This window comes from Ornithodoros turicata, chromosome 9 (genome assembly GCF_037126465.1).
Source record: "Ornithodoros turicata isolate Travis chromosome 9, ASM3712646v1, whole genome shotgun sequence".
In the NCBI taxonomy this organism is placed as follows: Eukaryota; Metazoa; Arthropoda; class Arachnida; order Ixodida; family Argasidae; genus Ornithodoros; species Ornithodoros turicata.
Genome location: NC_088209.1, coordinates 16,782,629 through 16,810,127, shown reverse-complemented (window position 1 = coordinate 16,810,127; position 27,499 = coordinate 16,782,629). Strand labels below are relative to the sequence as shown.

At 45.3% G+C, this 27,499-nt stretch overlaps 1 protein-coding gene across 7 annotated transcripts; it reads left to right on the top strand.

The window, feature by feature from the left end:
• The first annotated feature begins 130 nt into the window (after nucleotides 1-130).
• LOC135368213 (sodium-dependent nutrient amino acid transporter 1-like) lies at nucleotides 131-23,861 on the top strand. Of its 7 annotated transcripts, none has more exons than XM_064601355.1 (17): nucleotides 131-347; nucleotides 4,392-4,467; nucleotides 8,542-8,631; nucleotides 14,268-14,403; nucleotides 14,463-14,594; nucleotides 14,663-14,823; nucleotides 17,756-17,808; nucleotides 18,372-18,504; nucleotides 18,626-18,760; nucleotides 20,031-20,134; nucleotides 21,235-21,368; nucleotides 21,432-21,547; nucleotides 21,619-21,747; nucleotides 22,178-22,277; nucleotides 22,339-22,439; nucleotides 22,514-22,678; nucleotides 23,386-23,861. In XM_064601355.1, the coding sequence occupies exons 2-17, from the start codon at nucleotides 4,450-4,452 to the stop codon at nucleotides 23,554-23,556; spliced, it is 1,878 nt and encodes a 625-aa protein (XP_064457425.1). In that variant the 5' UTR covers nucleotides 131-347; nucleotides 4,392-4,449; the 3' UTR covers nucleotides 23,557-23,861. The 7 variants fall into 7 exon arrangements, with proteins under 7 accessions (XP_064457425.1, XP_064457423.1, XP_064457429.1 ...); XM_064601353.1 differs by having other exon boundaries at nucleotides 131-351; nucleotides 4,393-4,467; XM_064601357.1 differs by lacking the exon at nucleotides 131-347 and adding an exon at nucleotides 456-531 and having other exon boundaries at nucleotides 4,393-4,467.
• Nucleotides 23,862-27,499: the final 3,638 nt, after the last annotated feature.

Sequence of the window (27,499 nt, the reverse complement as noted above, 5' to 3'; positions counted from 1 at the left end):
CACTCGACTTTCAGTACATTGTGCTGCTTGTGTTGAACTGTGAACATGATATCTACTAGATAATTTGGCGCAACATTTTCCTTCTTTCTGCGTATTTAAGCGTGTCGTGTCGCAATAATTCTTTTAGTTCGAGTTGTCCCATTCGCCGTCCCGTACGTACTCGTCCAACCTAGCATTTTTCACCATACTCGTCGAACTTCTGCAGCACACGCAAAGACACACGTGCTCGCGTCGTGTTTGAGAGTGCTCGTTGAAGACCCATCATACAAACTAGGGCATCCCTCCTTTGCAAGAAACCACCCTTTCTACTCGTGCTGCGAAAGGTTTTCTATCCGGTTCAGAGCAACTACGGTGAGGCATACATTTATTTCTCTCTCCCTCTCTCAGCGACGACCTTTCCTTCTTTTCTTTTTTTCTCAAGTCTCGATTAGCGACATCGTTCGCCTTACAAGTTGGTCTCCTGTTGCTTGATACCCGTTCGCGTGCCGTGACAATGTGCTTTCTTGTGGAGACTGCTTCAGACAATGAGAGGTACGTCATGCAGACAAAAGCGAAGAACTAAGGTGACTCTATCATCTTCGCGTTTCGCAAAATGAAGGTTTTTGCAACATAGTTTGTGCTATACGTGTCTGTCCTCTACGGATCCGGCCTAAAAAAGAAAACCCGCGAATTAGAAAAGCGCTGTCCGTAGAGGAGGTCTGCGAGGTTTTCTGGTGCCGGACACACTTCGATAACTTTCAACGTGGATTTTATTTCATCAGTTAGACTAATCAATAATGGACGAATATCTTATGTGTTTTAATGAAACCGTACGCCAAACCGTATAGCGCTAAAACGTTACATGAGGAGGAAGATGTTTATTTACGAAGCGTACGTCGCGCACGTTACTTAGGTATACGTTGTTTACGTTACATAAAATTCCCTTACATTACCTACATTACAATTAGATAACAATTTTAAAATTCCTCAACTGTCAAACGATCAGAAACACAATTCTATGAAAAAAGCGCCTTTTGTCACTGTAAGCGTAACTCTGTAGCGCCTTTTGTCACTGTAAGCGTAACTCTGTAGCGCCTTTTGTCACTGTAAGCGTAATTCGGTAGCGCCTTTTGTCACTGTAAGCGTAATTCGGTAGCGCCTTTTGTCACTGTAAGCGTAATTCGGTAGCGCCTTTTGTCACTGTAAGCGTAATTCGGTAGCGCCTTTTGTCACTGTAAGCGTAATTCGGTAGCGCCTTTTGTCACTGTAAGCGTAATTCGGTAGCGCCTTTTGTCACTGTAAGCGTAATTCGGTAGCGCCTTTTGTCACTGTAAGCGTAACTCGGTAGCGCCTTTTGTCACAATAACTGTACAATGCAGCTGCAACAAAATTACTCAGGTACAGCACTATATTCCACGCGTCAGTTCCCTATTGTGATTCACAATAGGGAACTGACGCGTGGAAAATAGTGCTGTACCTGAGTAATTTTGTTCACAATCTGTGACTGTTCAGGTTCAGTTTTGTTCACAATCGCTGGTTCACAGTCTGTGAACCAGAGGCATGACAGAAGCGTAGTAATAATAAATGTTTTATTGCCGCCCAAGAACGGCCATGGCGACCCTAATGTTGGCGCACTAAAATACAATACAGTGCCCTACAACAACAACAATAAATGAAGAAGTGATGATGACATGGGATGTTCCCCCCTGGTAGTCACAGGACCCTACCCCACTTCACAGTGGTTAATATGAGAGGATGAATTATGGTGAGATTGAAGCGACGACAGGTCGGAGTTCTGTTTAGAGCTCTTCGAGGAGTCCAGTGGCATGCATGAAAGCAAAAAGGGACCGAAGAGCCCGGCACTGTTGCTCAGGGGAGCTCCATGGGCCAAGTACTTTGGACAGGCTGAATGGTCTATGGTCGAGGAGTTCAAGTTGGCGTTGAAGTACCCGGCGTTCACACGTGTACCGCTCACAGTCCTCGATGATATGGGGGATCGTAGCTGGGGTGCGGCAAGCTAGGCACAGCGCCGTGTTACTGTAACCCAGCTTAACACGGAACACAGGGGTGAAGGCGACGTTGAGTCGTAGACGCCGCAGAAGTGTCGTAAAGCTGCGAGGGAAGCCACCTGGCATCCTAAATGATAATGACGGGTCCACTGCATGGAGGAGCGACCATTGAGTGACGGACACAATATACATAGAAATACAATATGCGAATAGACAACATGCTGCACTAACAACAACACGCGATTTATGCAATAAAAAAACTGTACATGAAAAAAAACTGTACATGACTTGAACTGAAAAAAAGAAAAAGAGCACACTCGCATTGTAACGTGAGAAATACATACAATTCCACGGCAATAAGTTAGAAGACTGACCCTATCGACAGTGCATGGTTTCTGGTTTGCTATACTTCAGCGTTGCTCCTAAAATTTTCAGTACAATAGCTCATGTACATCACTGTTCCGTTTCCCATTTTATTTTTCTCTGTCTGACGGAGTCGTCCCATTGCACGCGGATAATTCGACGGCTGTGAAGAGCCGGCGGTGCATGTGGATGTTCTTCGGCCGCATGGTCTTGCTTTTGATTGGCGCTGACGCATTTCGTGGGACGACGCACGTGACGAATGACGTCAGCTACACGCAGATCAGAAAGTGTGCTTATAGCGTGCCTCGAGATCATCCGCCTGCTGTAACAACTGGCTCGTATCAACAAAACGTCTTGATGACTGATATTGTGTGGTAATATCAACACAAGCAGCACAATGTACTGAAAGTCGAGTGCAATAGGGGTGGACGGGTGGGTGGAAGGCCTTGAACAGACTCCTGAAACTAAAGAACATTGATAAGACACATACCGTCCACCCCTACTGCACTCGACTTTCGGTACATTGTGCTGCTTGGGAAGGAGACTATGCAGTAAGTGGAAAAGCAGATACAGTTCTATTTGTACACTCTAAGAAAAAAAAGGAGTAAAACGGGGAGTAATTGCAGCTTCTACTCCCCTAGTCTGCAATTACTCCCCATTTTAGTCCCCTAACCCGACATTTACTCCCCAGGACTGCAAATTGTCTCTCTCAACTGCTCGAACGGTCTGCGTAAATATGTGCCCTTGGTCAATTTGAAGGGCATAAGGCTATATAACTCAGCCAAAGTAGCAATTTTCCAGTCACAGAGTAAGAAACAGTTAGCGCATCTTTCTTCGCAAATTGTGCCCCATATATGGCGCAAGATTTTATATCACTCGATATATCACGGCTGACGGTTTGCTTCAAAGTATTTTCATGCATGCATACCAATTATGTACTTGGGACTCTTACAACAGCGCGTGAAATGCAGTCTCCACTCTGTGACATTCATTAACTCCCGTGCATTTACTCCCGAAAGGGACTATTTTTTGTGGCAATGCATTTAGTCCCCAAAAGGAGCAAAAGTACTCCTGTTTTTTCTTAGAGGGTACTACTGCTCGTTATCGGAGATATCTCAACACTGCGGATTGTCAGCTACCTCAGCAGAATGTAAAAAAAAAAAAAAAAAAGTGAGTTCATGACGCTATGATCTCTTATCCTTGCACCAGTAAATCAAATCAAATTCACGACGCTAGCAACACATAAAAGTCATTAAATTGGTCAAAAATAAAATGTGCACCTCTCTCGCACAAAGATTCCCGTGCTCCGTTTGTTATTGCCATCTATCATTCGAGCTACACTCCAGATAAACGATAACAACGATACCTGAAGCGACCGACTCTCAACTCAAGTACAACCCCGCAAAAATATCGGATAAAAATTCCGCGCGGGGCATTGTGTTATTTAGAATGCGAAAGACGAATGACCTTTAGACGCAACTTTAGCTTCGAGTAAGTACAGGAAAAGTACAGGGACAGATTATGGCCTTCCCATTCCACAACCTGTTGTGCACTGATTCTTTGTTGCCTGGCAAGTACACGGCATGAGCTCCGCGTGAACATGTCTCCGGGGGCACATCGAATGAGCCATTTCTGATACGAGTAACGGATACGGGGAGACAGCGCGCACGTCTCGATAAAAGGTAGGGTTCAGCTATATCAGGTGTGTTCTTCTTTTGTATACATTTCATTGGCTGAGATTTTAATAGTTTCGATCCAGTGGTGAATCCGGAATCACAATTATGGAGGTGGGTTAGAAAAAAAAAGAAGAGTGGGTCATTGCTGTACAGTTACATGGTAACCATATTGCTCACAGCCCCCTTCCCCTGGAGGAGGTGCTCAGCACAGAAAGGGAGTGTTGGCAAATATATCGGGGGCGGGGGGGGGGACATTTTTTTTCCCCTTTGTCAAGTGTTATTAAATTTCAAGGACCCATAAAGCGCGAGGACCAGTAGTTCATTCATTGCAGATCAGTATTCTAATTTCGATCTTTCGCTTTCAGCTTTGAATAATAATCATTGAAGACTTCACGAGATCTCGTCCTTTGCAGACATCAAACATGAAAGAAAATTGTCAGGTTAGTAAAGGAAATCAACGGTGGATTGTTCTACAATAAAATTTCTCGTACCGTATATCAAGTATGTGCAATGTTGCAAGAGGTATATTGTCGTATCCTAAATATTCTTCTACCGATAATGTGAGGGCGCTCAATATCATCCTGCAGTACTCCTTTCACCTCGTCTGTGACGGGCATCAGACTCTGAAGTGTTTGTCTCCAAGTTTGTCCCCTCTCTCCAAGATGGGAGCGTGTACTCAACGGTGCTGAAGTGTGCAAATCGCAAAAATAATAAAACTGGCTACCTTCTGCATTTGCTTCGGAGCCTCCTCCCCCCCCCCCCTCAAAAAAAAAGGGGGCGAAAAACAACAAACTTAACATCCATAATCACTAGAAATCCTCGGTGATAGCCTGCACAGAGACAATAGAGTTTGAGTGGAGCGTACACTATCGCATTTGCGTACGTAAAGGATAGGGTTGTTGTTTCCGCGCACGCGCAAAACGTAAAGAGGGCTTCGCGCAGTGCGCAGAACCACCACGCTATCCCTTACGTGCGTAACGGCGATAGCGGACGGTACACTAAAACTCCGTCTTACGTCGCGAGAGAATTATACCACCAGATGAATGTAATAACTTTTCTTTACATATAGTTATCAACTTATCATGAGCGACGGAAAAGTAATCTTAATTTTGTCCGCTGGTGGGTTCTTTTAAGGGGGATCACTTCTGTGCAAGACAATAGAGAACGTTTGTTCGCACATCGCTCAGTAACGGCGTAAAATATCGTCAAAACGGAAGTACTGGCGTGTTCTCCTTGTATTAACCTTGTCAATGACACGTTTTGTAGAATTCCAGGACAATCCGTTGATTTGTATTGAGCCCGAATTCGCAAACATTTTAGTGTGCGGCACTCTATCGAGATGGCAGCACATGTTCCGGGCGCACTAAACTTTAATGTATTAAAAATCAACGGCTCAACCTTGTCCTCTAAAAAATACTTCATTGACGTCACAGACGTCATCGCTCCGCCCACTTGGCCGGGATGAAAGGCGACCCGCGGCGGCACGGAGGAACTTCAGGGCTGTGCCTCTGCTCCAAAATGGCGGAATGGGAGATTTCAATGCGATAGCCCTGATCCAAAATGGTGGTGCCACTGGCCTTTGCGCCGCCCATCGTGTGACGTCAAATGGCGCGCTTTGGGGCAGGCTCCTCGCAATGGCCAAACTCTCCAATAAACGGCTCTGCCTGTAGGGGCTCAAGGGTGGCTACGGCCAGCCGTAGACGCCGGCCTGGATCAAACTTGTAGGTCCGGCTATAGAGTTTTTAATCCCACGTATCTTTGAGTGCCGGTTAAGTCTAAATGTCGTTAATACCCCGCTTCTAAACGCAGAAGATTAGGACAATGACTTCTCAAGCACAATGACCAGCATGTCAACCTCTAGTGCGAAACTCACGAACGACAAGCGTCCTGTTTCCATTTGTCCAATGGCAAAGCTCATACAGGGAGTCCGTTGAGGTAGTTAAGACTTTTCCAGGGTTGCCATATAGGGCTACTTCCTGATTGTCGTGGCGCCAAAATTTGCATGCACACGCACACACACCATTTAGACAGACAACTTACATCTGAGACTTTTGTTACGAGACGCAAAATTTCCGAAAATTTTGAACTGCTCGGAAGAAATCGTTTTCTTCTATTTGTGTGTGTGTTGAATTGGTCAGCAACGAAATTTTCACCCTTGCGCGACCTAGACGGTGCAATATAGTTTATAAACCTAGGTTTTATTTGCTTAGCGTACAAAGAGTTACGAAATGTAACAACTTTAAGTAGTTTGCGGGTATGCAAAATTCCCGGTAATTTGAGCTTCTTGAAATGAAAGAACTGCTTTCTCGTGTTTTCTTTTGAGGGAGAATAAAAAAAAAAGAGCAAAATTTTACCTCGTTTATGCGTTATATATCAGAAGTTTATATTTTTCTAGAAATTTTGGACAATTTTACCAATGCGGAAGTTAAAAAGAACTCAAACGGCTGGGCATTTTTTTTTTTTTTTTTTTGTGGGGGGGGGGGGGGACGTCTCATATCCGCGTTTTATAAAGTTGAACCTTTGTTAACGAATTGGGATTGAACAGGCGATGTGGCTAAGTCATTCCTCGTTCTCAATTTTACGTTCTTTTGATCGCAGATTTCTTTTTTTTTTTTTTCTCTCACCATTTTATTTGAGGCTGTCATATATCTGTAATCTACACCACGTCCGCCTTCTCTTTCAACCTTTCCTTTTCCGCAGAACTACATGGGGACACAAATAACTAATCGTAGTGAGTGCGATTCAGTCCTGGAACGCGTGCTGCCTGGCTGCAGCCTTTCCCCTTTCCTTCTTTCTTTCTGCCAATAAATCCCCCCTCCCCCGTTACTCGATAGACATTCTGGGAAAACCCGTCGACAGACTCTCGATACTCTTCCGATACACGTGCACACTTTCCTTGCCAAGGTAACCAGGCAGCCACCGCCTACTGATAGGGTACCGTATCCTGCATGCAGATGGCAACTTCGGATGCCTTATCGCACATCATTTATTTTGACGCGTGGTCAGCTAAGGAGAACGGTATGCCCGACGAACGTGAAGTATTTTTACGCTAAGTGTACTTTGCGGTGTATGTTGCTGATAGTCCCTTAGAAGTTATTAAGTAAAGGTAAGCCCTTTCTTTATGATACGCTTACCTACGATATGGAACAAACTCACCGACGACCATTGATTATGCCGTAAAGATGTCGAAGACTGGAAAAAATATGCCGGAAACGTTTCTTCTAAGCAGGTTTCGTGTTCTCGATTTCGATGCTGTATTTTATCAACGATGCGCTTCGTGAAACAGAACGTTCGAACTGAAGCTTGGCTGCGTTACCAATATTATGTCTTTGTCCCCGAAGGAATTTGAGACGAGGGAAGAATAGGTGAATATGTAAAAGGGCAAAGAAAGGTGTGGTTCCTGTAACCTGGTATTATACCTGTACTATTTGTTTATACTGTTTTGGCTATGCGAGTTAATGGAGAGAAATCCTAGCAACACAATGAAGGCAGCGTACCTGAACAGAAAACAAACAAAAAAAACTTACAAAATAATGGATGCATGTGCTTTGCGTTTTCTTTGTTGACTGTTAGAGCAATGGAGGACACGCTTTTTCTCTCTCTCTCTCTCTCTCTCTCCCTTGCATTTAAGGGCAAGAAAAGAACGCGTGTCCGGGGAAGCGACAAAAATTATTTACAAATGTGTCGTATATATATATATATATATATACATTTTAAAGCCGTTTCATGCTATATCGTTTCTATTCATTTTTCAAAACTGCAACGGCATCAGAGCACACCCTGGAACAGACGTTGTCATTGGGAAGAAGTTCTGTCCCTCGTAATTAAAAAAAATCATTCGCAAAAATTAATGAGAGCAACGCTTCAGGAAGTCGCTAATGCGGCCATAATATTGTGCACTTATACCCAGGATTATATCGTCAATTATTGTAGTTGAAGAGAGTCATTTCTTTACTGTAAAAAAAAAAAATTCTGACCACGGTCACCGCTGAGACTATAGGCGCGGCGGCACTTGAAGCCTGAGTCCCCCCGGAACTTTCCCAGGGAGGTGCCGGGTCCCCTGCGGGAAGTCTACCCAGCTGACACTCAAGGTTAATGTTTCGAGGGATATCCAGAGTCGCTTGTTTCATGCGAGTGATCCTCAAAATCCCGTAAAAATTTGCCTCACAGAGTCACAACACGGAATTCCCGACGCCCTGCGCAAGGCCTCTGTGTATGAAAGGGGGGGAGGCGGTTTGCCCCGTCCCCCTCCGGCTGAGACCCTGCATATTCTTAACAGAACAGAACAGAAGGGATTTCATCGAGGGCAACCCCCATTTCGAACGCAACACTTTTCCTTCTGCTACTAGTGCTTGTGTGAAAAATTTCCATAGACAGGAAGTGACGTCACTTCCTTTATCTCCTTTTGTACTGATAACAATTGGGAGTAGATTTACGGGTAAGGCGTGTAACCATAGTTTCGCACCAGATATGTTCATGTTAGCACGGTATTCCACAGAATGCTTCTCTTCCAGGACATGGAGCTGGTGGCCGCAGGAAAGAATGGCATATGCAATGGAGTACCCAAAGAAGTACCGACGCAAAACGGAACGTGCCTCCCAAACGTAAGCTACGCATACCCGATAAGAATTTCCAACATTTCGCATTTCATATCGCGAATGTTGTATTCAATGAAATTATTCAAAAATTCAATGAAACCATTATATTCAGTATCGCAGACGAGAGGTGCTTTTCTCGAGCTTTCGTTTCTCGGAGAAACTGGAGGGTACCAAGACTGATTTAACACGCTTGATGACAAGTAGTTCGCCTACTTGATGATTATATATACACGCTCGATGACAATACACGCGAAATGTCATTCAGAATCTGTTTGGAGTCTGAGATGTTACAGAAAGCCTTCCTTTTCGATGCAATGCACTCTCGAAAACAGTAAGACAGGTGGTGACACGTGATAAAGTCAGCTGTCAAATCCAAGGTCAGGAATGTGGCGCGATTAGCTTATCATGTTTTCGGCACTGTTATCGCGGATACTATTGTGAGCTACTTATCTGTTGAGGTGCAGTTTTTATCTTATTTACCACTTCTACGGCGCGGTCAACGGAGCAGTATTGTTTGCAGTACTTTTCCTAAATCTCCCCTTGACAATACACTTGACTTAATGCGTCTAGACACCTGCGGGGAGCGTTCTTATCCAATGGAAGGAGTCCAATGGTATGTATACATAGCGCCCTTGAAGAGGTCGTGGACGGGCTATCTTTATCTGCGAAGTCCTTACCCCTACGTCATCGATTAGGTAACGCCCCCGCGCAATGCATGCTGGGGTGCACCTATCGACATTCTGAGCCTATATCAGCCAAGCCAACGTGTTCTGCTTCTTGCCCACCACAGCAAAATATAACCTCGAACCGGTCCTTCTGTGGCGTCACAAGACTGCGATCCTGCTCCAGCCAATAGACGACCCGCACTCCTACGTCGTTGATTACGTAACGCCGCCGCGCAGAGCAGGCTGATGGGCAGTGTCAGCTTTATCAGCACAGGGGTGACGCAAACCCGCCATTGTTGTAACTATCCTCAAGCGGGTGCTTTTGGCAAAAGTGCCATCTTGTCCTGGTCGCACGTCATAGAAAACGTCATTTTGAAGTCATGTGACTTTGTTTACATGTCGTTCTGCCGCTTACCGACAGATTTCTGTCGTCATAACGCCAAGAGATGAACGTATTTTGCCAGCGTAAACTATGCGGTGCTTCTTCCGCAACATGGTAGCCCGTTTTGTCCTTAGTTTAAGTACATCGCATCGGCTCAGTGAGTCTTAACGCGCGGTCGTCATCACATCTTTGGAAGCCGTCAACAATACGAGGCCTTATGTGCAAGACCGCGGGTTTTACTGCGAGATTATCGGATAAAAATAATTACCGTGATCGAAAGACATCCAAAACGTTGCACAGAAACAACCACATTGTTTACAAACAGTTTGGCCGCCGATCAGGGGCACCGCCATCTTTAAGGTCACGTGTGCCTTGGCGTTTGCTTTGACGTGCGACCAGGACCTGTCCAGGATGCATTGCGTTCGCCCAGCACGCCTTCGTCAACGGAGCAATACATTGGATGCCACCCTTGTGCTTGTCAGCCTATCAGCCGACGCGTATTTCCCGCTTCTTGCCCACCACAGCAAAATATAACCTCGAACCGGTCTTCTTGTGGCGTCACATGTTTGGAAACAGAGGGTCGTCTATACAGCAGACAAGACGGTGATACTGCTCCAGCCAATAGACGACCCGCACTCCTACGTCATTGATTACGTAACGCCGCCGCGCAGAGCAGGCTGGTGGGCACTGTCAGCTTGATCAGCCGACGGGTATTTCCTGCTTCTTGCCCACCACAGCAAAATATAACCTCGAACCGGTTTTCTTGTGGCGTCACATGTTTGGAAACAGAGGGTCGTCTATACAGCAGACAAGACGGTGATACTGCTCCAGCCAATAGACGACCCGCACTCCTACGTCATTGATTACGTAACGCCGCCGCGCAGAGCAGGCTGGTGGGCACTGTCAGCTTTATCAGCCGACGCGTATTTCCCGCTTCTTGCCCACCACAGCAAAATATAACCTCTATAGGGAACTGTGCTGACATTTGTTGCTGTGCTACCGTGTTTGAGGAAAGACCAACCTCAGACAGCACAACTTGCGCCCGGATTCGAACCTGGGTCACCTCCCAGTCTCGGCATGGAGCGTTTTTCCGACGTTTTCCGGACGCGCGCTCGCTCGGCGTGCGTGTGACCTCGTAAAAACCAGTTTTTCAACGCGCGCGGAGGGCTGGAATCTGTCTACTACAGATATTCGCGCGCGTCTCGGCGCGTTTTCCGAAAAGCGTATAGAACCAAGACCGTCGTGCGGCAGACAAGGTTGCTTATGACCAGCTCGCATAAATTTTTGGGACATTATCCATCACACTAAATTGACATGAACATTGTAATAGTGTCGGGAATGAAAGAACGAAGGAACCACAGGAAAAGAAGAGTATCGGCACGTTCTAACAGATACTTGTGGTCGACGAATATAGCAGTACACGTACAGACACGTACATATTTCCCAAACGCGTTCAAGATTACTCCCTTTTGTTGCGTCCCAGGATATTACAAGAATACAGCTTAGTAGACCAGAAACATGTCTGAATAATATATGCCACCGCAGGCTCTTTCTGCATCGGTTCAATCAAAACGCGATGGGACGTTTGTCAATCAGGTCATTAATTAGTGAATAAATTACGCGTACTTACCCATATCAATAAATGTGAGATGCATGTGACTGCGTCTCTCGGCATCTGTTCATCTGTTTGTCATCTTCCTATAGTTCATAGAAAGTATCCTTGAGGCATATTACAAACGAGAATACACAAAAATATCATTGCATGGCATTCATAAAATACATACCCCCCTCCAAATGCTCACTAAATTCTCGGAATGCATTCTGTTTGATCCATTTGGAAGTCAATCAGGCAAACGTTCGTTAAAAGGTATATGTTTATGAAAACAATGCGCAAATTCACGCAAATCAATTATCGCACATTGCGGTGCAGCGTACTTCATATTATTATTACCGCAACAATTTACTTTCTCAACACGCCTGTTTGCTAAAATATAGGACTGTCTACATGCTTAACCGTACCACTAACCTGGGAAGCGGTCAGAATGTGTAGAGACAGCGGGACATTGCTGTTTCTGTTTCTTCTTCTTTTTTTTCTCTCTCTCTCTGATTGGCTATTTTGGTATATTCTTGGCTTTTTCCTCACTATCGACCTCGTTGCCATTCAGGTAAAAATAGATAAGGGAAACAAATGAAATATAAACGATTCTTCCGATCGAAACACGGTCATATAAATGTGTTCCCTTTTTGTATCTATATACGGGGTGTCCACGCTAACTGTGAACATATTTAAAAAATATATATATAACACTTTTTCCAAGATGAAATCAATTGCAATATAGCATATGCTGAAGGGCACTCCCTAGGAGGGCATTAGCAAAGTCCAAAGGCAATGTCTTAATTAACTTTCATTAATTAACTTGTTAATTATAAAAGCGACAAAGTTGTCCCAATGAGAACATCTGTTCCTTTCGGTCACCTGATATCGTAGCCGTTTTCAGAACAAAAATCCGTTCGATAGATCGCCCGCAAAAAATTACTGAAGGAACGCCATTTTTTTCTTTATTTTGTTCATTGCGCATCTTCGCAGACGCGTATTTCCTTCATCCCAACGTGAGAGGGGAAAGGAGTACAGGGCCGCATCATGCGTCGAAGATGAGCTTTAACTTGCGGAAACAAAACAAAAACAAATGTATCGGATGACTCTATCGGAACTGGCCTTATCTTGGGTTGCATTTTCTGTTTCCTTTTAATCTTTTTCCAGGACGCGAGAGGCGATAGTGTGCTCTTTCTTCCTCTCACATTGGGGGTGAAGGAAAGACGCGTATTCTACGAAGCGCAATGAACAAAATAAAGAAAAAAATGGCGTTCCCTCACGAATTTTTTGCGGGCGATCTATCGAACGGATTTTTGATCTGAAAACGGCTACGATATCAGGTGACCGAAAGGAACAGATGTTCTCATTGGGGCAACTTTGTAGCTTTTATCATTAAAAAGTTAATTAATGAAAGTTAATTGAGACATTGCCTTTGGACTTTGCTAATGCCCTCCTAGGGAGTGCCCTTCAGCATATGCTATATTGCAATTGATTTCATCTTGGAAAAAGTGTTATATATATATATATATTAAAAATCTGTTCACACTTAGCGTGGACACCCTGTACATTCAAACTCAAAACACGGTCGCTACACACCGATCAGCGTTAGTCTGCGTGGATACTACGTGCCTGCATGTACCAACCAGAGAGGGCGCTTTATTCCTTGCTTTTTTTTTCCCCCTCAAACTTTACTGCATGGTCCATTTAGCAAACTACAAAGTCCTGTTGGAAAACAAGAAAACCTATAGAATGTCGACGGAAGCGTAGGTTGCACGAGAATTCCGAATTGCAAGTTGAATTACGTGTTAGCGCCTCCAGGCAACTGCGGCTATGAGAGCGGCGTACAGATGGGGACAGATGGAGAGAGGACACCAGGAAGGAGTGAGGACAGGGGACCTAGTATGCGTCCTATAGGCCGACGTGCGTGACTCACCTCCTCATTTTTTTTCTATCCATCATCATCATCATCATCAAACTTACCGTTTTCTTAATCATACTTCGCCTACATGATAACCATACATATTGGTTATACACCGACAACGAAAAACCGAAGCATTATGCGAACTCATCCTGTTCTGCATCCTGCACGTCTTCCTTTCGCGTTGATGTTCACAGCTCGAACTCTATTGTCGTTCCAGTAAATTTTTGGCAGAACGGCGTTGCTCTACAGTTCCCTGTAATGCAATCAACACGAAAAGGGATCTCGTACTGCTGCACATAACGTCCAGTGTAGGAAAAGCCTGAACTTGGGCAAGAGAGCGACAGAAAGAACACGCGCAGTGTTGCGCTTCACGATCCGGTTTTCAGTTGCGCCCGGGTATTTGTGCAAGTCGTCAATTTTATTTATTTATTTATTCATCTAATTTTCTCACGGGAACGTAACCGTCAGAAGGTACACCTAAGACGGAGGACCCAGATGGAAAAAGGTCCCTTGACTTATGTTGCTGTAGAGCGCGTTCGGGCAGCTGTTCGTACAGTGTTTTTTTTTTTCCTCTCGGAGTATGTAACTACATGATTATTTATGTACGTCCTCGTTTCAGGATAAAAAGACTTTCAAGGAAGATTCTGTTATCTCTCTTTTGTCCGAAAGCCCGTAATTAAAATGTAAATTTATGGAATTTAGGTAATCAGTAGTAGGCAGTTGCATACGCTCTTCGAAAGGATGCCCACCAGGTCGTATAACCCAACCACGGCAACGGTTGCTATTCCATGCTGCTCTCATAGCTTTTTTTAAATATATGCGCGTATAAAAGCTTGGTTCATAGTTGAGTTATGCATCGAGGACCGTCCTAAGCCGTGTGTCCAACCTGTTTTCTTTAGTTCGTACTAAATTTTTCATACAGTGGGGCGCTTTCATAAAACAAAACAAAAAAAAACTGTTACGGAGGGCTCTGATTTCGCGATACATGACACGCAAAAATAAAATAAACCCATCAATCAATCTGTGATCAACGGGACAGTCGTTAAAGTGCTCATCTTAACGTCAATCTCTTTAATGCAGGATGCCTCGCTTCCAAAGCAAGAGGGACGCAAGCAATGGTCACAGGGAACGCAGTTTTTCCTCTCCTGCCTTTCCATGTCTATCGGGCTGGGCAACGTGTGGCGCTTTCCCACCCTCGCTTACCAGAATGGCGGAGGTACCATAGACTCTTTCTTTCGTGCGAAACCTTGAAGTTCACACAACGTCTCCGTACAGGTGCCTTTCTCGTCCCATACTTCATCGTCCTCTTCATCGTCGGCAAGCCAGTCTACTTTCTTGAGCTCGCCATTGGACAGTTCGTGGGCAAAAGCCTCGTCAAAATATGGAACTGCGTTCCAGGACTTAGAGGTAAAAAATTTGCGGAAATCGAGTTCCGCTTATAACGATGGTTTACTGTTTCATTCTCGTTCTATCAGGAATCGGGGTAGCCCAAGTGCTGTCCACATTTTACCTCACCATCTCGTACAACTACATTATGGCGCTGTGTCTTTTCTACATGTTCGCCTCCATGCAAAGTGCACTACCCTGGACGTCGTGCAACCCGGAATGGAGCACGGCCAACTGTTTGGACAACACGGTAGGGAAAGCACTCCCTCTACTGTGCTGCTTGTGATTAGATTAGTTTGCCTACTAGATTATGTGGACCGTGTCATAACAGGTCACTCCTAAACGGGACTCCGTATACGGGACCCTATGAAGGGGTTAGATCAACACAACCAAGATACAGAAGGGAGAGTAGAGATAGGATGCAGGCAAGCTGGTACTTCTTTCATGATGTAGAAAAACCGAGAGGCACGGACAAAAAAGGGACAATACACTCTGAGGATCTGTGTGTGTCTGTGTACGTGTTGTCCCCTTTTTTGTCAGCGTGCGTCTCGGTTTTCCTACATCAAGATACAGAGAGCATTCTTTATGCCTCCTGTCAGTCTTGGGTAAGTTACTTCTAAAAAGTAACTGAGTTACAGATACAGTTTATCTGCCAAAAATAGTAACTAAGTTAGTTATTACTACTAAGTAGTTACAGTAACAGTTACTGAGAGAAAGTAACGTTGTTACATTGTAGTTACTTTTTTTATAAAAATGTCATTGAGAGGGTGGCACAATTGTTAAAAACATACATTTACAGTGAACCCTCGTTAATAAGACCCTTGATAATCTGACATACGCGCTTTACGACCATACTCCTCGGGAACAATGCAGTGAAACCTCTGCAAATCCCCCCGTTAATATGACATTTCCGCGTTATGACCAAAATTTTCGGGAACGACCATGGTCATAATAACGAGGGTTCACTGTATTTACATTTACTGAAGTGCGATAAAAGTTGTCTTGCACTTAACCAGAAGCAGTATAAGTTAATACGCGGTTATCCCACACGGAAAAATACGACATGTGCACGCGACCTGGCGCATCGCGGTGAAAAAGCACGGTGACACGCATGCGTTTCTTAGCGTGTCGAGAGAGAGACATACACAAGAACAAGGAACTCGCCTCAAGATGCTTTTTCAGGTTTGAAGTTGACGTCCTGTTTGCCGAGTACGTCTTATTCCATAGCTTGCACTTTACAATTAAATTCTCGTCCTTCCATGAAAGAAACTCGAAGGTTGCTTCACAGAGCGGCCATACACGGAAGCTTTTGATAGCAGCAATCGGAGCAGAATTATTAGCCATTGCATTGGTGGGAGCGCAAGTGAGCTTACCGGAAATTTTCTCTTTGTGCATAATCATTCCCTTGTCCATATCCATAGGAGGCAGGATCGCATGCTAGGGCAGTGACACTATTACTCACATATGACTCACTCCGACCGTTGAGTGTCACTAACTTAAACTAATTTCTGTTCGCAAAGCTGGAATTCCCTGCTTGGTCAAGAGCCCAAGGCACGGGGCACATACCGAGTACGTATAAAAGCAAGGAAGACACTGTTAGGGGGAAGTAGGGGAAGGTAGGGAAAAAGAAAAGAAAAGGAACGACATTTATTCCAGTTACATTTTGCAGTTACATCCACAGAAATAGTAACTAGTTACAGTTAAAAGCTACTCCTCTGGAAACGTAACTAGTTACTGTAACTAGTTATACCCCCAAAAGTAACTAGTTACAGTTACAAGTTAAAAGTAACTTAGTTACTACTCAAGACTGCCTCCTGGTACTCTTTCGCTACGTGGTTATATAGAAAGCCTGTGTTTCATATAGTCTGCTTCAGCCAGTCGTCGCAGACGATTTGAAACAGAGGCTTTCTGTGGTTAGAAATGGCCACCCATGCTGCTGGTAGCGGCTCTGCTGAAAGTTATTGAAAGTCCCGATTGGATTTTTCTTAATGACTACGTCATGTCATTAGGCTTTCTTTACCATTGGGAAATTCGCGTGGACATGCCGTGGCAACACGCGCCCGGAAATTGCTAGTCCTACGTCCACGCTGGATCACGTGACCGTTGCCACCCGAGCATGAGTGCCAGGAATGTAGCGGTTTTCGTCACTTGGATCACGCTAGGGGCATCCCGGTCGTTCGTCTTCGGGTTTCGTGGTCTGCTAACCCACGTCATCTTCGGCATACGAGCCAATACGCTCTGCAAGTAACCGAGTGTTCTGCGCATATCTCCTCTCCCCGGTTACTCCATTCGGGACGCCCCATTGGCTAAGGTGGCGCCCTCCCTCTTCCCTCTTACTGCCTCCTCTCATGCGCAGAGACGCACTTGCGCCCTTGCACAGCGTATGCGGGCTCTCGCGCCACACTCACAGTGCGAACGTGACCACACCGGATATACGAGTTGAGCAACCCGCTGCCCGGTTCTATCGAGGCCGGTCGAAAAAAATGCTAGCTGGCAAATTCCTGGCGCTCGGAAAGCGCCACGCGAACATGTGAGATTGCTGCGCTGTGACAAAACGAACGTGACAGGTCGGGATGATGCGAAAAAACGTTGCCACGAAATGGCCACCCGAATTCGCCATAAGTAGCCTTGGCTAGATATCTCGGTCTCCATTATGATTGGACAGTTGGAATTCGAATTTTGAAAGGTTGTAGCTGTAGCTGACGATACGGCTGCACCAGACTACATTCAGCATTCAGCACACTACGTTGTATCAGGACGCGCATTCCCCGAGTGCGTTAGTCGTGACGTTGCCCAGCTCTGTGAGGCAGAGAACGGTGAGGTCTTTCAGAAGCATCACCACCACGACCATCACCACCACTAACAGACTACAGCAACGTAGAACTCCCATCCGCCATCAAAGCGCGTAGAGTGATGATGATTATCATATTATAACTTTTGCACGAACGCGTCCGCCGTGGGACATTCACTGTTTGTACGGAAATCCTCACGTAGGTTTGAATGCAAGGTACCATAGAAATTGAAGCAATAAACATGCTGATGAGGATCGTCTCCGCTTCCCTCCAATTTGCTGCGCTGGGGAGGCGGGCAAATGTGACTGTAATCTAGCAGGTCGTCGATTCGATCGAGAATTGATGGGGATATGCTCCCTGTACTCAGTACTCGTTTTGCTTTCTTTCCAGGTGAACAACTCATTCGCGAGCAACTACACGTCTGCAGCAGAAGAGTATTTTCAGTATGTACGCCTCCTGGGCAGGCCGCTGTATTTTATATTCAGTGTGTCGCATGCAAAATGCCAAAAGCATTGTCGAAAATACACTTGCTCAAAATACCGACGCTAAGAATTTTTCTACGACCGTATACGCTGCGCGCGCTTTCCCCTATGCTCATGTTCATGGTGTTTTATACCCGCCCGAAAGGGGGGCAAGATATGGGCTCCGTTTCCTTCCAAAAGTAGTAACCGCTGTGTCGTACAGCTACATAAGGTGTCCGCGCTGACTATGGACAGAAGTTTATAAAATAGAAAACCTTTTCCTGCTCAATTATAATAAATGCCGATATGTTCTTGGTCAAGTGGGCCACCTTATTGCCGTACTAGCAGCTTTCTGTAGGATTTTGTCCTAATTAGGTTAAATTAACGGACACCTCGCGTCCCCTGTCTCATCTTGTGCATGTTGATTTTTTCCTGACAATCATTATTGCACATGAACGCGAGTGGAAATGCCATGTCATATCAACGCGCGACACTTACCTCGACGTTTTTGACTTGTCAGAAAACGATCTGAATACGCCTTCCAGGAGGAACGTCCTGAAGGATTCCGGCGGCTTTTCCAATCTCTCTGCTATGGACTGGAGGATGGCTCTGTGTTTCCTCCTCACATGGACTATCATGGCCATGTCTACATTCAAGGGAATTCGTTCTGTTGGAAAAGTAAGCTAAATACAGTCTTGCACGGCACCAAACACGCTGCATAGGGCTAAAATGCTGCCGAATGATTCTATGTGTCCCTCAGAGATAATCGTTACGACAATTCTTATTGTGTACTGATTAGGTGGTCTACTTGACATCATCATTTCCATACCTCGTCATGATCTCCCTGCTCATCATCACGTGCACTCAGGACGGTGCTTGGACAGGAATCAAGGCTTTCTTTGTACCAGACTGGGAAAAGATATTCCACATTGAGGTGAGCCAATGTCGCGGGCAGCGTCACAAGAGGGTAAAGCAGCGGTGGTGAACAAATAGCGCTTCGTGGTGTTTGCAGGCGTAGAAAGGAATGAAATAGTATTTGATATAGTATAGCAAATACATACTGTATAACTGGTTTTCCCTGAGTCTTCCGAAGACTTTCCAGACGAATGTCACCACAGTTCCCCCTGAAGTCGAACCAGGACGCATACTAATCCCCCCTCTATTCCACTCCTTGCTGGTGTCCTGTCTCCATCTGTCCATATCTGTATGCCGCTCATAGCCACAGTTGCTTCGCGGCGCTAACGGGCAATAAAAAAAAAACATTGTATAATGATATAGCATTGTAAAATGGGGGCCTCCAAATAATCACAGGCTCCAATCGTGTTATCTCAAATTTCCCTAAAAACCTCTCAGTAGAAAATCAGTGAATGAAAGGTAAGTCGTCATCTACTCTCTCCGAGCGAATGTCTTGACTCCTAAAAAAAAAACAGGGTGTGTCGTAACCACGACCTACTAGATTATAACGACCATGTCACAATCAGAAAACCCTATGAGGAGCCTGTCCGCACGATCCGCCAGGGGCGCTACTGATCGGCACAACACGATTGGACGATGGAAATTTGAATTCTGAACGCGCAGAAGCGTGTGTACGACAACCGTAGCAGACGACAGCGATAGCCCCTATGAAAACGCGTAGAATGATGGTGATAATCAACCTCAGAATGAAACATCTGTGGAACGTCCACCGCTTGTACAGAAATAGTAGGGTAAGCTGAAGCACAAAGTATTGTAGTAGTTGAGGAAGCAATAACTGGGACGATCAGAAGCGCCACCGCTACCTTCCAACAATGCGGCGCATAGAAGGGGTGCGCCTGACATGGTCGTTATAATCATGTAGTTCGTGGTCGTAACTCCTTTTTGGGAGTACACCATTGCCACACATATCACTCCATCTGGAGTGTAAAATTACTCTCCAGTAAGGAGTTAACGAGTCTTCTCAGTCCCTGAAGGAAGTGAGGAGACTCCTTTTTCAGAGTAATTGTACTGTACACTCTAAAGGGAGTGATATATGTGGCAAGGGTTTACTCCCATGAAGGAGTTACAATACCCTTCTTTTAAGAGTGTAGCAGGCCGTGCGATCGGCCTGCAAAAACGGCGTTTGTGCTGTTCTCGTATAGCCTTATAACAGAAAATCTAACCATTACTTAAAAAGAGACTCCCTCTATATTCATAATTTTCATTTATAGACACGTTTGTTCTTGCAGGTGTGGTTTCGGGCATGCGAGCAGTCATTCTTTTCCCTCTCTACAGCGTTCGGGCACCTCATAATGTACGCCAGTTACAACGACTTCAGACATCAAGTTGGACGGTACAGATTGTTTTGCATGGCATTATATTATAGAAAGGGAGAAGAACAGTATTTGAACAAACAAACAAACACTATTGTATTTTATTACTCGTTAGCCTTTTGAGAGAACGCACAAAGAGAAAGTAAGAGCATGTCTACTCCAGCGATCATACAGAGACCTCTACGACTTTGCTCGTTTCGTTCAGGGTTATATAAGATACACGATAACAAGGATGTAATTTGAAGAATTTTCTTTCGGTACATCAGCAGGAGAGATGGTGCAGAACATCTTCCTTTGGCGGCGTTCTAATTCAAAACCTCCCATTTTCGAGGTCCCCAACCACCGGGACGCCAAGCTGCGCCGAGCTGCGCCGAGCAACTACATGAAATAGGCGGGCAGCAGACGTGTGCGCCGTTGGAACGCGAACAAACTCAAGTCCAAAACCGCCCAAATCCGCAACCTAACACCATCGCCATCAGTAAATCTGCGAATACGTGCATGAGCGAGATGTATTTACGTCGTGCTTTTAAATCTGAATAGTTCCTGTGCCGTTACAAGCAGACAAAACGAAATCCAACTTGGCAAAAGGGCTGCAATGCGCGTTTTCGCGTCTGAAAACCGGTGCGAAAGGTCTCTCGGCGCGCCGGTTTCGGGGTGCAGGAAATTACCAGCGGCGGCGCACATCTCTACGTCACTTTCCGCCGGGAGGTGACTCTGACCGGTTGCTCTCTGGTTGCTCAATACGGCTGTACGTCATAGCGCTTCTGCTCATTTCCGCTTCCGTTCCGAGCACTGTACCGCGCCGCGTCCCTGTTTACAGGCGTCGCCATGAGGACTGAGAAAACTACGTACTTCCGTTGCGCGCTCGGTACAACGTGGTACCGAGATTGGGCGGGGATGAGGCGAGCCAAGACTGAAATGATATCCTGATATTCAAAGTGTCATATAGCTTTTTGACGCGGTAGCGCAGCCTGAAGGGGTTTCGATGGAGATGTTTGGCATCCATGAGTCAATATTTCAACCGTGATTTCGTGTGATTTTCGGAGTTGGATTCAACAACCCCACATGCTGTTCCAGAGGGGCTTTCTCAGCGTACTATGTACTCCAATCTTTCATGCAGGGACGCTTTTTTCATCAGCATAGCTGACACGTGCACCAGTATCCTTGCAGGGTGCGTCGTGTTCGCCTCATTAGGAACTCTCGCGCATGAGCTGCGAGTAGAAGACGTATCGCAAGTCCTTAAGGGAGAATCCGGTAAGACATCACGACATTTTCGACGTAACGATATAGTAAATATCAGATGTTCTGCACGCACAGACCTGGGCCTGGCATTTGTCACCTATCCCGAGGCTCTCAGTCGCATCTCTTTTGTACCTCAGCTATGGTCAGTCTTGTTCTTCTTGATGCTGTACCTTCTAGGACTTGGAAGCAGCGTGAGTATGAGTACATAGCACCAGTGACGATAGAATTCTGTGAGCTGCAAAACTCCGTATTCTTCGTTCAGGTAGGAGATGTTGAACTCATCATGACCGTGCTGAATGACCAATACCCCTCTCTTAAGAGATGGCGCAGCTACTTGTCGGTTCTCACCTGCGTCATTTGCTTTGGAACCGGTCTCATCCTATGCACTGACGTAAGTTGGTAATCATTCGGTTAGGGTGAAGATCAACAGAGCAACATTCTGCAACAGTCGTACTGCCTTATGTGGACAAGATGTCTCACAATTTGAAGATGACATGCACGTACCAGGTTCCATCGGTGCAAAAGCTCTGTAGATGTGTTGATGGCCAGAAGAATAAGGAGGGTTGTGGGATTAAGCATGTCCACAGATATGTCGAATGTTAGCATTTCACTGAACGTTCCTCTCTTAGTACCTCAGACTCCCCTTTAGTACTAACAGTGCTCGCCTTCTCTGCTGTGTCCGTGTTTATTTACTGCTATTGATCACGATGGACATACTAAACAAATATTTACATTCGTCACCTCGTTGTAATCGTTGTTTTAATAGCATATATGTAGTCACCTCCTGTCTGATTAGTCTATGTACTTTCATTCGACTTCAGAGTGGGAATTATCTTCGGCTCTTGTTCGACAACTACGGAGTCGGGCAAGCTGTGTTCTTGTACGCCATACTGGAAATTGTCGGTCTAATGTGGATTTATGGTATGTATCCGTATGTATGCGAATGAATGCGTTCGCCTGTATACCTTACTCCTTGACTCAGGATGGAAGGCTATATGCAAGGACTTCGAGTACATGCTCGGGAGCAAGATATCCTGGTTTTGGAAAGCCACATGGGGATTCGTTACGCCTGTAGTGCTAATTGTGAGTAGCATACTGTGAGCTTCGAGAGCTCTGTTTTAATGCGTGTGTGTTGTCATGATTGTTTTCTACTATAGGCAATCTTTGTCTACGGCAATATTGGTCTCGAAGAAAGCGGCGAGTCAAAGCTTCCTCCTCTGGGTCATGCCATTGGCTGGCTTCTCGCTGCTGTCGCTATTGGTCAGGTTCCGCTTTGGATGATCGTTACGTACATCAGAGCCCCCGGGAAAACGCTGGCGAGTGTAAGTTTTCACGACCGATTGAAATATGGCTGGTTGAGCCGGAATATGATCGCAAGAGCGAAAAGCACACAAAAACGGGGCAACCTTACCTCGATAATGAATCGAAAGTGCAACAAGAACAGTTGTGTTCTTCTCTGAAACTATGCGTATGTCAATATCACGAACTGCTTCTTAAACATAATCTGAACAAGACAGTCAAGTAACGCAGCGCATCCGACAATCACACTAAACAAGCGACCACTACGGCACCTTGAATTCTGGATTGGATTGGATTGGATTGGATCGGATCGGATCGGATTGGATGGGATGGGATCGGATCGGATCCCAACAAAAATGCCGAGAAGGCTAAACTAGGGCGAAACTGCGCTCATGCGAAGAAGATAGGCATTCTTGTTAATCCTTATCGTTCCTTCCGCCCTGCGAAATTTACGTTTAGATGCAGACTAAAGGATGATGATGATGATGGGGATTGGAGTTTTAATGGATGCGTCGACAAAGTAGTGAAGTACACGGCATAGCATTGTCGGAATTGGCACGGACCGTAAGACAATGTAACTGATGGTCTCTTGAACATGATTCGTCCTGCTGGCAGCATATAGTCGGTGTCTACTGGGTTCCTGCAAAAACATTCCTGCCTACAGAAAGATTACGTGTGAGGGTTAATAATGAATCGTTAATAATGAACCGTTAATAATGAACCGTTGCAGAAACTGAAGTCTACGTTTACGCCAAACGACCAGTTCGGCCCTCGAGACCTTAGGATTCGCAAAGACTGGAAGGAATGGGTGGCCGCTGGAAGACCCGATCTCCTAAAGAAGGATCAAGAGATCAGCAGTGGTGTCGACAACCAGTGTTTCAGTACAGAAGCGAACATATGATTACATCGTCATTAGCGCTATTTATGACAGGACTTGCAGGTGGAATCTAGACTGTTTTATATCCACGTGCGCCTATACGAGTGGACGGAACTTGGTGAAATGACGTGATGACAAAGCACAGTTGTGATTACGGAAGCGACGACGCTAAAGACTCCACGGACGTGGTATGCTCATCGACGAAGATATCCCTCTCGCACTCGGTGTATGCTACATCAACTATAATATGTGACCAACCAATGATGTGGACGTTGTGTACCAGAGGCGACAGTCTCCCGATTTTAGTTTCATAAAAAGTTTTTATCTGGCTTAATCTGGGGGGGGGGGGGGGATTTTTAATTTCAAATACGTCTAAGTGTCATTTACTTGTTTCTTTAATGGCTTTTCCCCCTCTTCATTACATATATATATACATATACTATATAATGCGTTCAAGGACTTTGGAGCAGCCGCATAAAATACTGACAGGTATATAATTAGTAACAATGTTATGGCTGCCCGATTTATGGACAGAAATGACAAGACTTCCACGGTCGTGGAAAAGTATTTCGTTTAAGAGAAGGGTCGAATATAAATGCAAGCGCAGGCGAAAGGATGTCGCGATAAACTTTTTTAAGGAATATAGCAGGGGTACCGTCTTGTCGTTGTGGGCCTTGGTTTCCGAATTGAATTGTGGGCATCATTCTCAGTAATAACAAACGAGGGCAGATGTCCACCGTGCATGTGCGTAAAAGAAAAGGCAGAAACTGTGCTGGCTGAGTCATCAAATACAGATGAAAAGTGCGACGCAAAGATATTTGCCACGATATTGCACGGAACAGTTCGCTGCTTTTCGGAGGCCGTTCAAAAGGTCTACTGACTCTCTATATATAAATATATAATATAAATATATGAATATAAAGTTGCTCGACCTCCCAGAAGTTGACCAAGAAGTCAAAGACATAATCCAGAGAGGGGTCAAGGATAGTGACCATACTTTTCATTGGTGGGATAAGCTGAAAAATACTGTAAAAAAGTGCCTTAAGGGCTGGGGTAAGAAAAAAGCGCATGAGAAGCGTGCAATGACGCACAAGCTCCAGGAACACTTGCGGCGGCTGCAACAGTTCGGCGTGGGAGTACTCTCCGGTGTGAGCTACACCTCCGCCAAAGATCACCTCGCACTCCTGAGGGAGGAAAGGTGGGAGGCGTTGAGGTATATGGCGGCGAGGGACAGTCTAGAGAAGGAAGCCTGGTGCTCCCGGAGGCTGCTCTCTAAACATCTGGCTTTAGCGCAACCGCCCATGGAGGCCCTCATAAGTCATAACCAAGGGCGGACGAGTCATCAAGCAAAGTGAAATAGCCATTGTGGCAAGAGAGTTCTACGCTAACATGTTTGAGAATGGACTCACGGCAGGTGATTCCTTCTGCGGGGGAAAGGTAGGAAAAGGCATAGAACTTAGCTGCAAGGAGGTGCAGCAGGCTGTTAGAAGCCTGAAGAATGGGAAGTCGCCGGGACCCGACGGGTTTCCGGCAGAGTTCTACAAACGGTATTGGGACATCCTGGGCCCCTCTTTGGTGAATGTGCTTAATGGTGCACTTCAGAAAGGTACATTTCCAGAAACCTTCCTGGAAGGAACGGTCACTCTGCTGTGCAAGGACCAGCAGCGTAAGGAGGAGTTGGGCGCCTGGAGACCCATAACGTTGTTAAATTTAGATTATAAAATATTAGCAAGGGCAGTCGTGGGCCGAATACAAGGAAATATGGAAGAATGGGTGTCACTAGCCCAGGGTGCTGCAGTTAAAGGTCGAAGAATTCAAAGGAAAATATGGGAGCTAAGAGATGTTATAGAATGGACAAGCAGAAGGAGAATAAAGAGTATTCTCATGACCTTAGACCAAGAAAAGGCATTTGACCGGCTTAAGCACGCGTATTTAAGAGATACATTAGAAGGAATTGGGACGGAAAATCCAATAATAAACACAATAGGAGCCATGTATGAAAACGCCAGGAGTAGGTTACTTATCAATGGGCAATTGGGAAAGAGCTTTCAGGTCAAAACAGGAGTAAGGCAAGGCTGCCCCCTTTCTCCCCTGCTGTATGTGTTAGCCTTTGATAGGTTATTACGAGGGCTGAACGAGTCTGAGGCAGTGAAAGGGGTTGGATTACCTGGGGCAGTACAGTGTAAAACCATAGTGGCCTACGCTGATGATCTCACTATGGTTGTTCAAGGCGAAAAGGAAGTTGAGAAAGCTCTAGAAGTAATGGAAGAATATGGGACAATGAGCGGGGCGAAAATAAATAGAGACAAATCAAAATTGATATATTTAGGTGGGAAGAAGCCGAGGAAAGATCTGGGTTTGAGTATCGTGGAGGAGACCAAAATCCTCGGAGTCAGGTTTAATAAGGACGGGGTTTCACATAACAATTGGATGCAGTTGGAAAAATACATGGAATAATTGAAGGAAGACTATGTTGAACCGGGAACGCCACTTACAGCTCGAGCGCAGATTGTCAAAAGAATTATGATACCGAGATGTGCGTACCTGTTTTCTGTCGCTTACCCTTCTCCTGAAATATGCCGTAGAATTGAGAAACTCTGCTTTCAGTTTATATGGGATGGGAAAACGCAACGGGTAGCGCAAGAGAAAGTGAAACTGCCTATTGATGTAGGGGGCCTACAGATTGCTGATCTGAAACAACTGTCAGAAGCACATGCTTTACATGGAATATATAGGATGTTGGATGGCAAGGACATCGGACAGCAGGTGACAAAATTTTGGCTGGGAATAAACATAAGACATTTTCGCCAACACGGAATAGATCATAGGAGTCCAATGTCGGAATGGCAGCCAGCAATTTATGAAGCAGGGAAGCACACTTTGCTGCAATTGAAAAGATTAGACAACAGCAAAGACTACAGTGGAAGCTCAGTCGCTGAATTATACAGAGATCTGAGGGGGAAAGAAATAGAGAAATATCCATCTACAATATCAGCGGAAGCTTGGAAAATAATTTTTAGTTACTGGTTAGAAGGCAAAAGAAAATCATTCCTGTGGAAAATGGCGCATGAGGTCATACCAGTGAGGGACAAGTTTTATCTGTGGGGTAAAAGCCGGAGATGGGTCTGCGAGATTTGCGGTCAAATAGAAACGGTGAGGCACGCCGTCTTCGAGTGTAAGGTACCGGTGTACATGTGGTCCTGTTTTAAGAAATATTTTGGATTACGTAACTTGACATTTGAAGAAGCTGTGGGAATACATGTTGGGAAAGTAACCAAAAGACAACAGAAATTTTACATGTTAGTAGCAGTCGAAGTCGCATATCAAGCTTGGGTAAACAGGTGTAGAGTGGTGCATGGTGGTGACTGCTGGGGTAAAGAACGAATGAGAAATATAATCAGCTATTACGTACGAACTTGGCTTGGGAGGGAGCGGCTAAGGTTAGGAGCAGAAAACTTCTCGAAACAGTGGCAGTGTAAAGGGTTCAGAGTAGTGGGGGGTATTATTAAATTTAAATTGGCAGATTAGTTAAATGAATTTAGAATATACTAACGCCGCAACACAAGGAGGAGATCTATCGGAATTTTGGGGTGAGTTAACTGTAGAGCACAGGAGTGTTGACGCTCTTCTGAAGCACACGGTACAGCGTTACACTCAAGTGCAAAAGCAATGGGGCAGAGTTTTAGAACTGGCCTCAGTTGTTGACTTGGTTGGGGAAAATAAAGCAAATCAGCAAATTAAGGATATAGGGAGTGGTAGGCTAAAAGATAAGGAAGATGGGCTCACTAATTTTGTGACTCATCTAATCTGTCAACAATACAAGCAATCCTTAACGTGACGTGATTTCACACACAGGAGTTGGCATTGCACTAGTTCTAGTTTTAGTCCTAGCTTGTTGAGAGAGTTACATTGGAGCCAGTCCTTGTGACTGGGTTTCCGCCTCGATGCCAATACCTACATACATTGT

Excerpts from the sequence above, each read along its gene's own strand:
- LOC135368213 (XM_064601355.1), top strand. Across the intron at positions 14,404-14,462 it reads CGCTTACCAGAATGGCGGAG|GTGCCTTTCTCGTCCCATAC; the intron begins GTACCATAGACT and ends GTCTCCGTACAG. Across the intron at positions 22,679-23,385 it reads CCGGGAAAACGCTGGCGAGT|AAACTGAAGTCTACGTTTAC; the intron begins GTAAGTTTTCAC and ends GAACCGTTGCAG.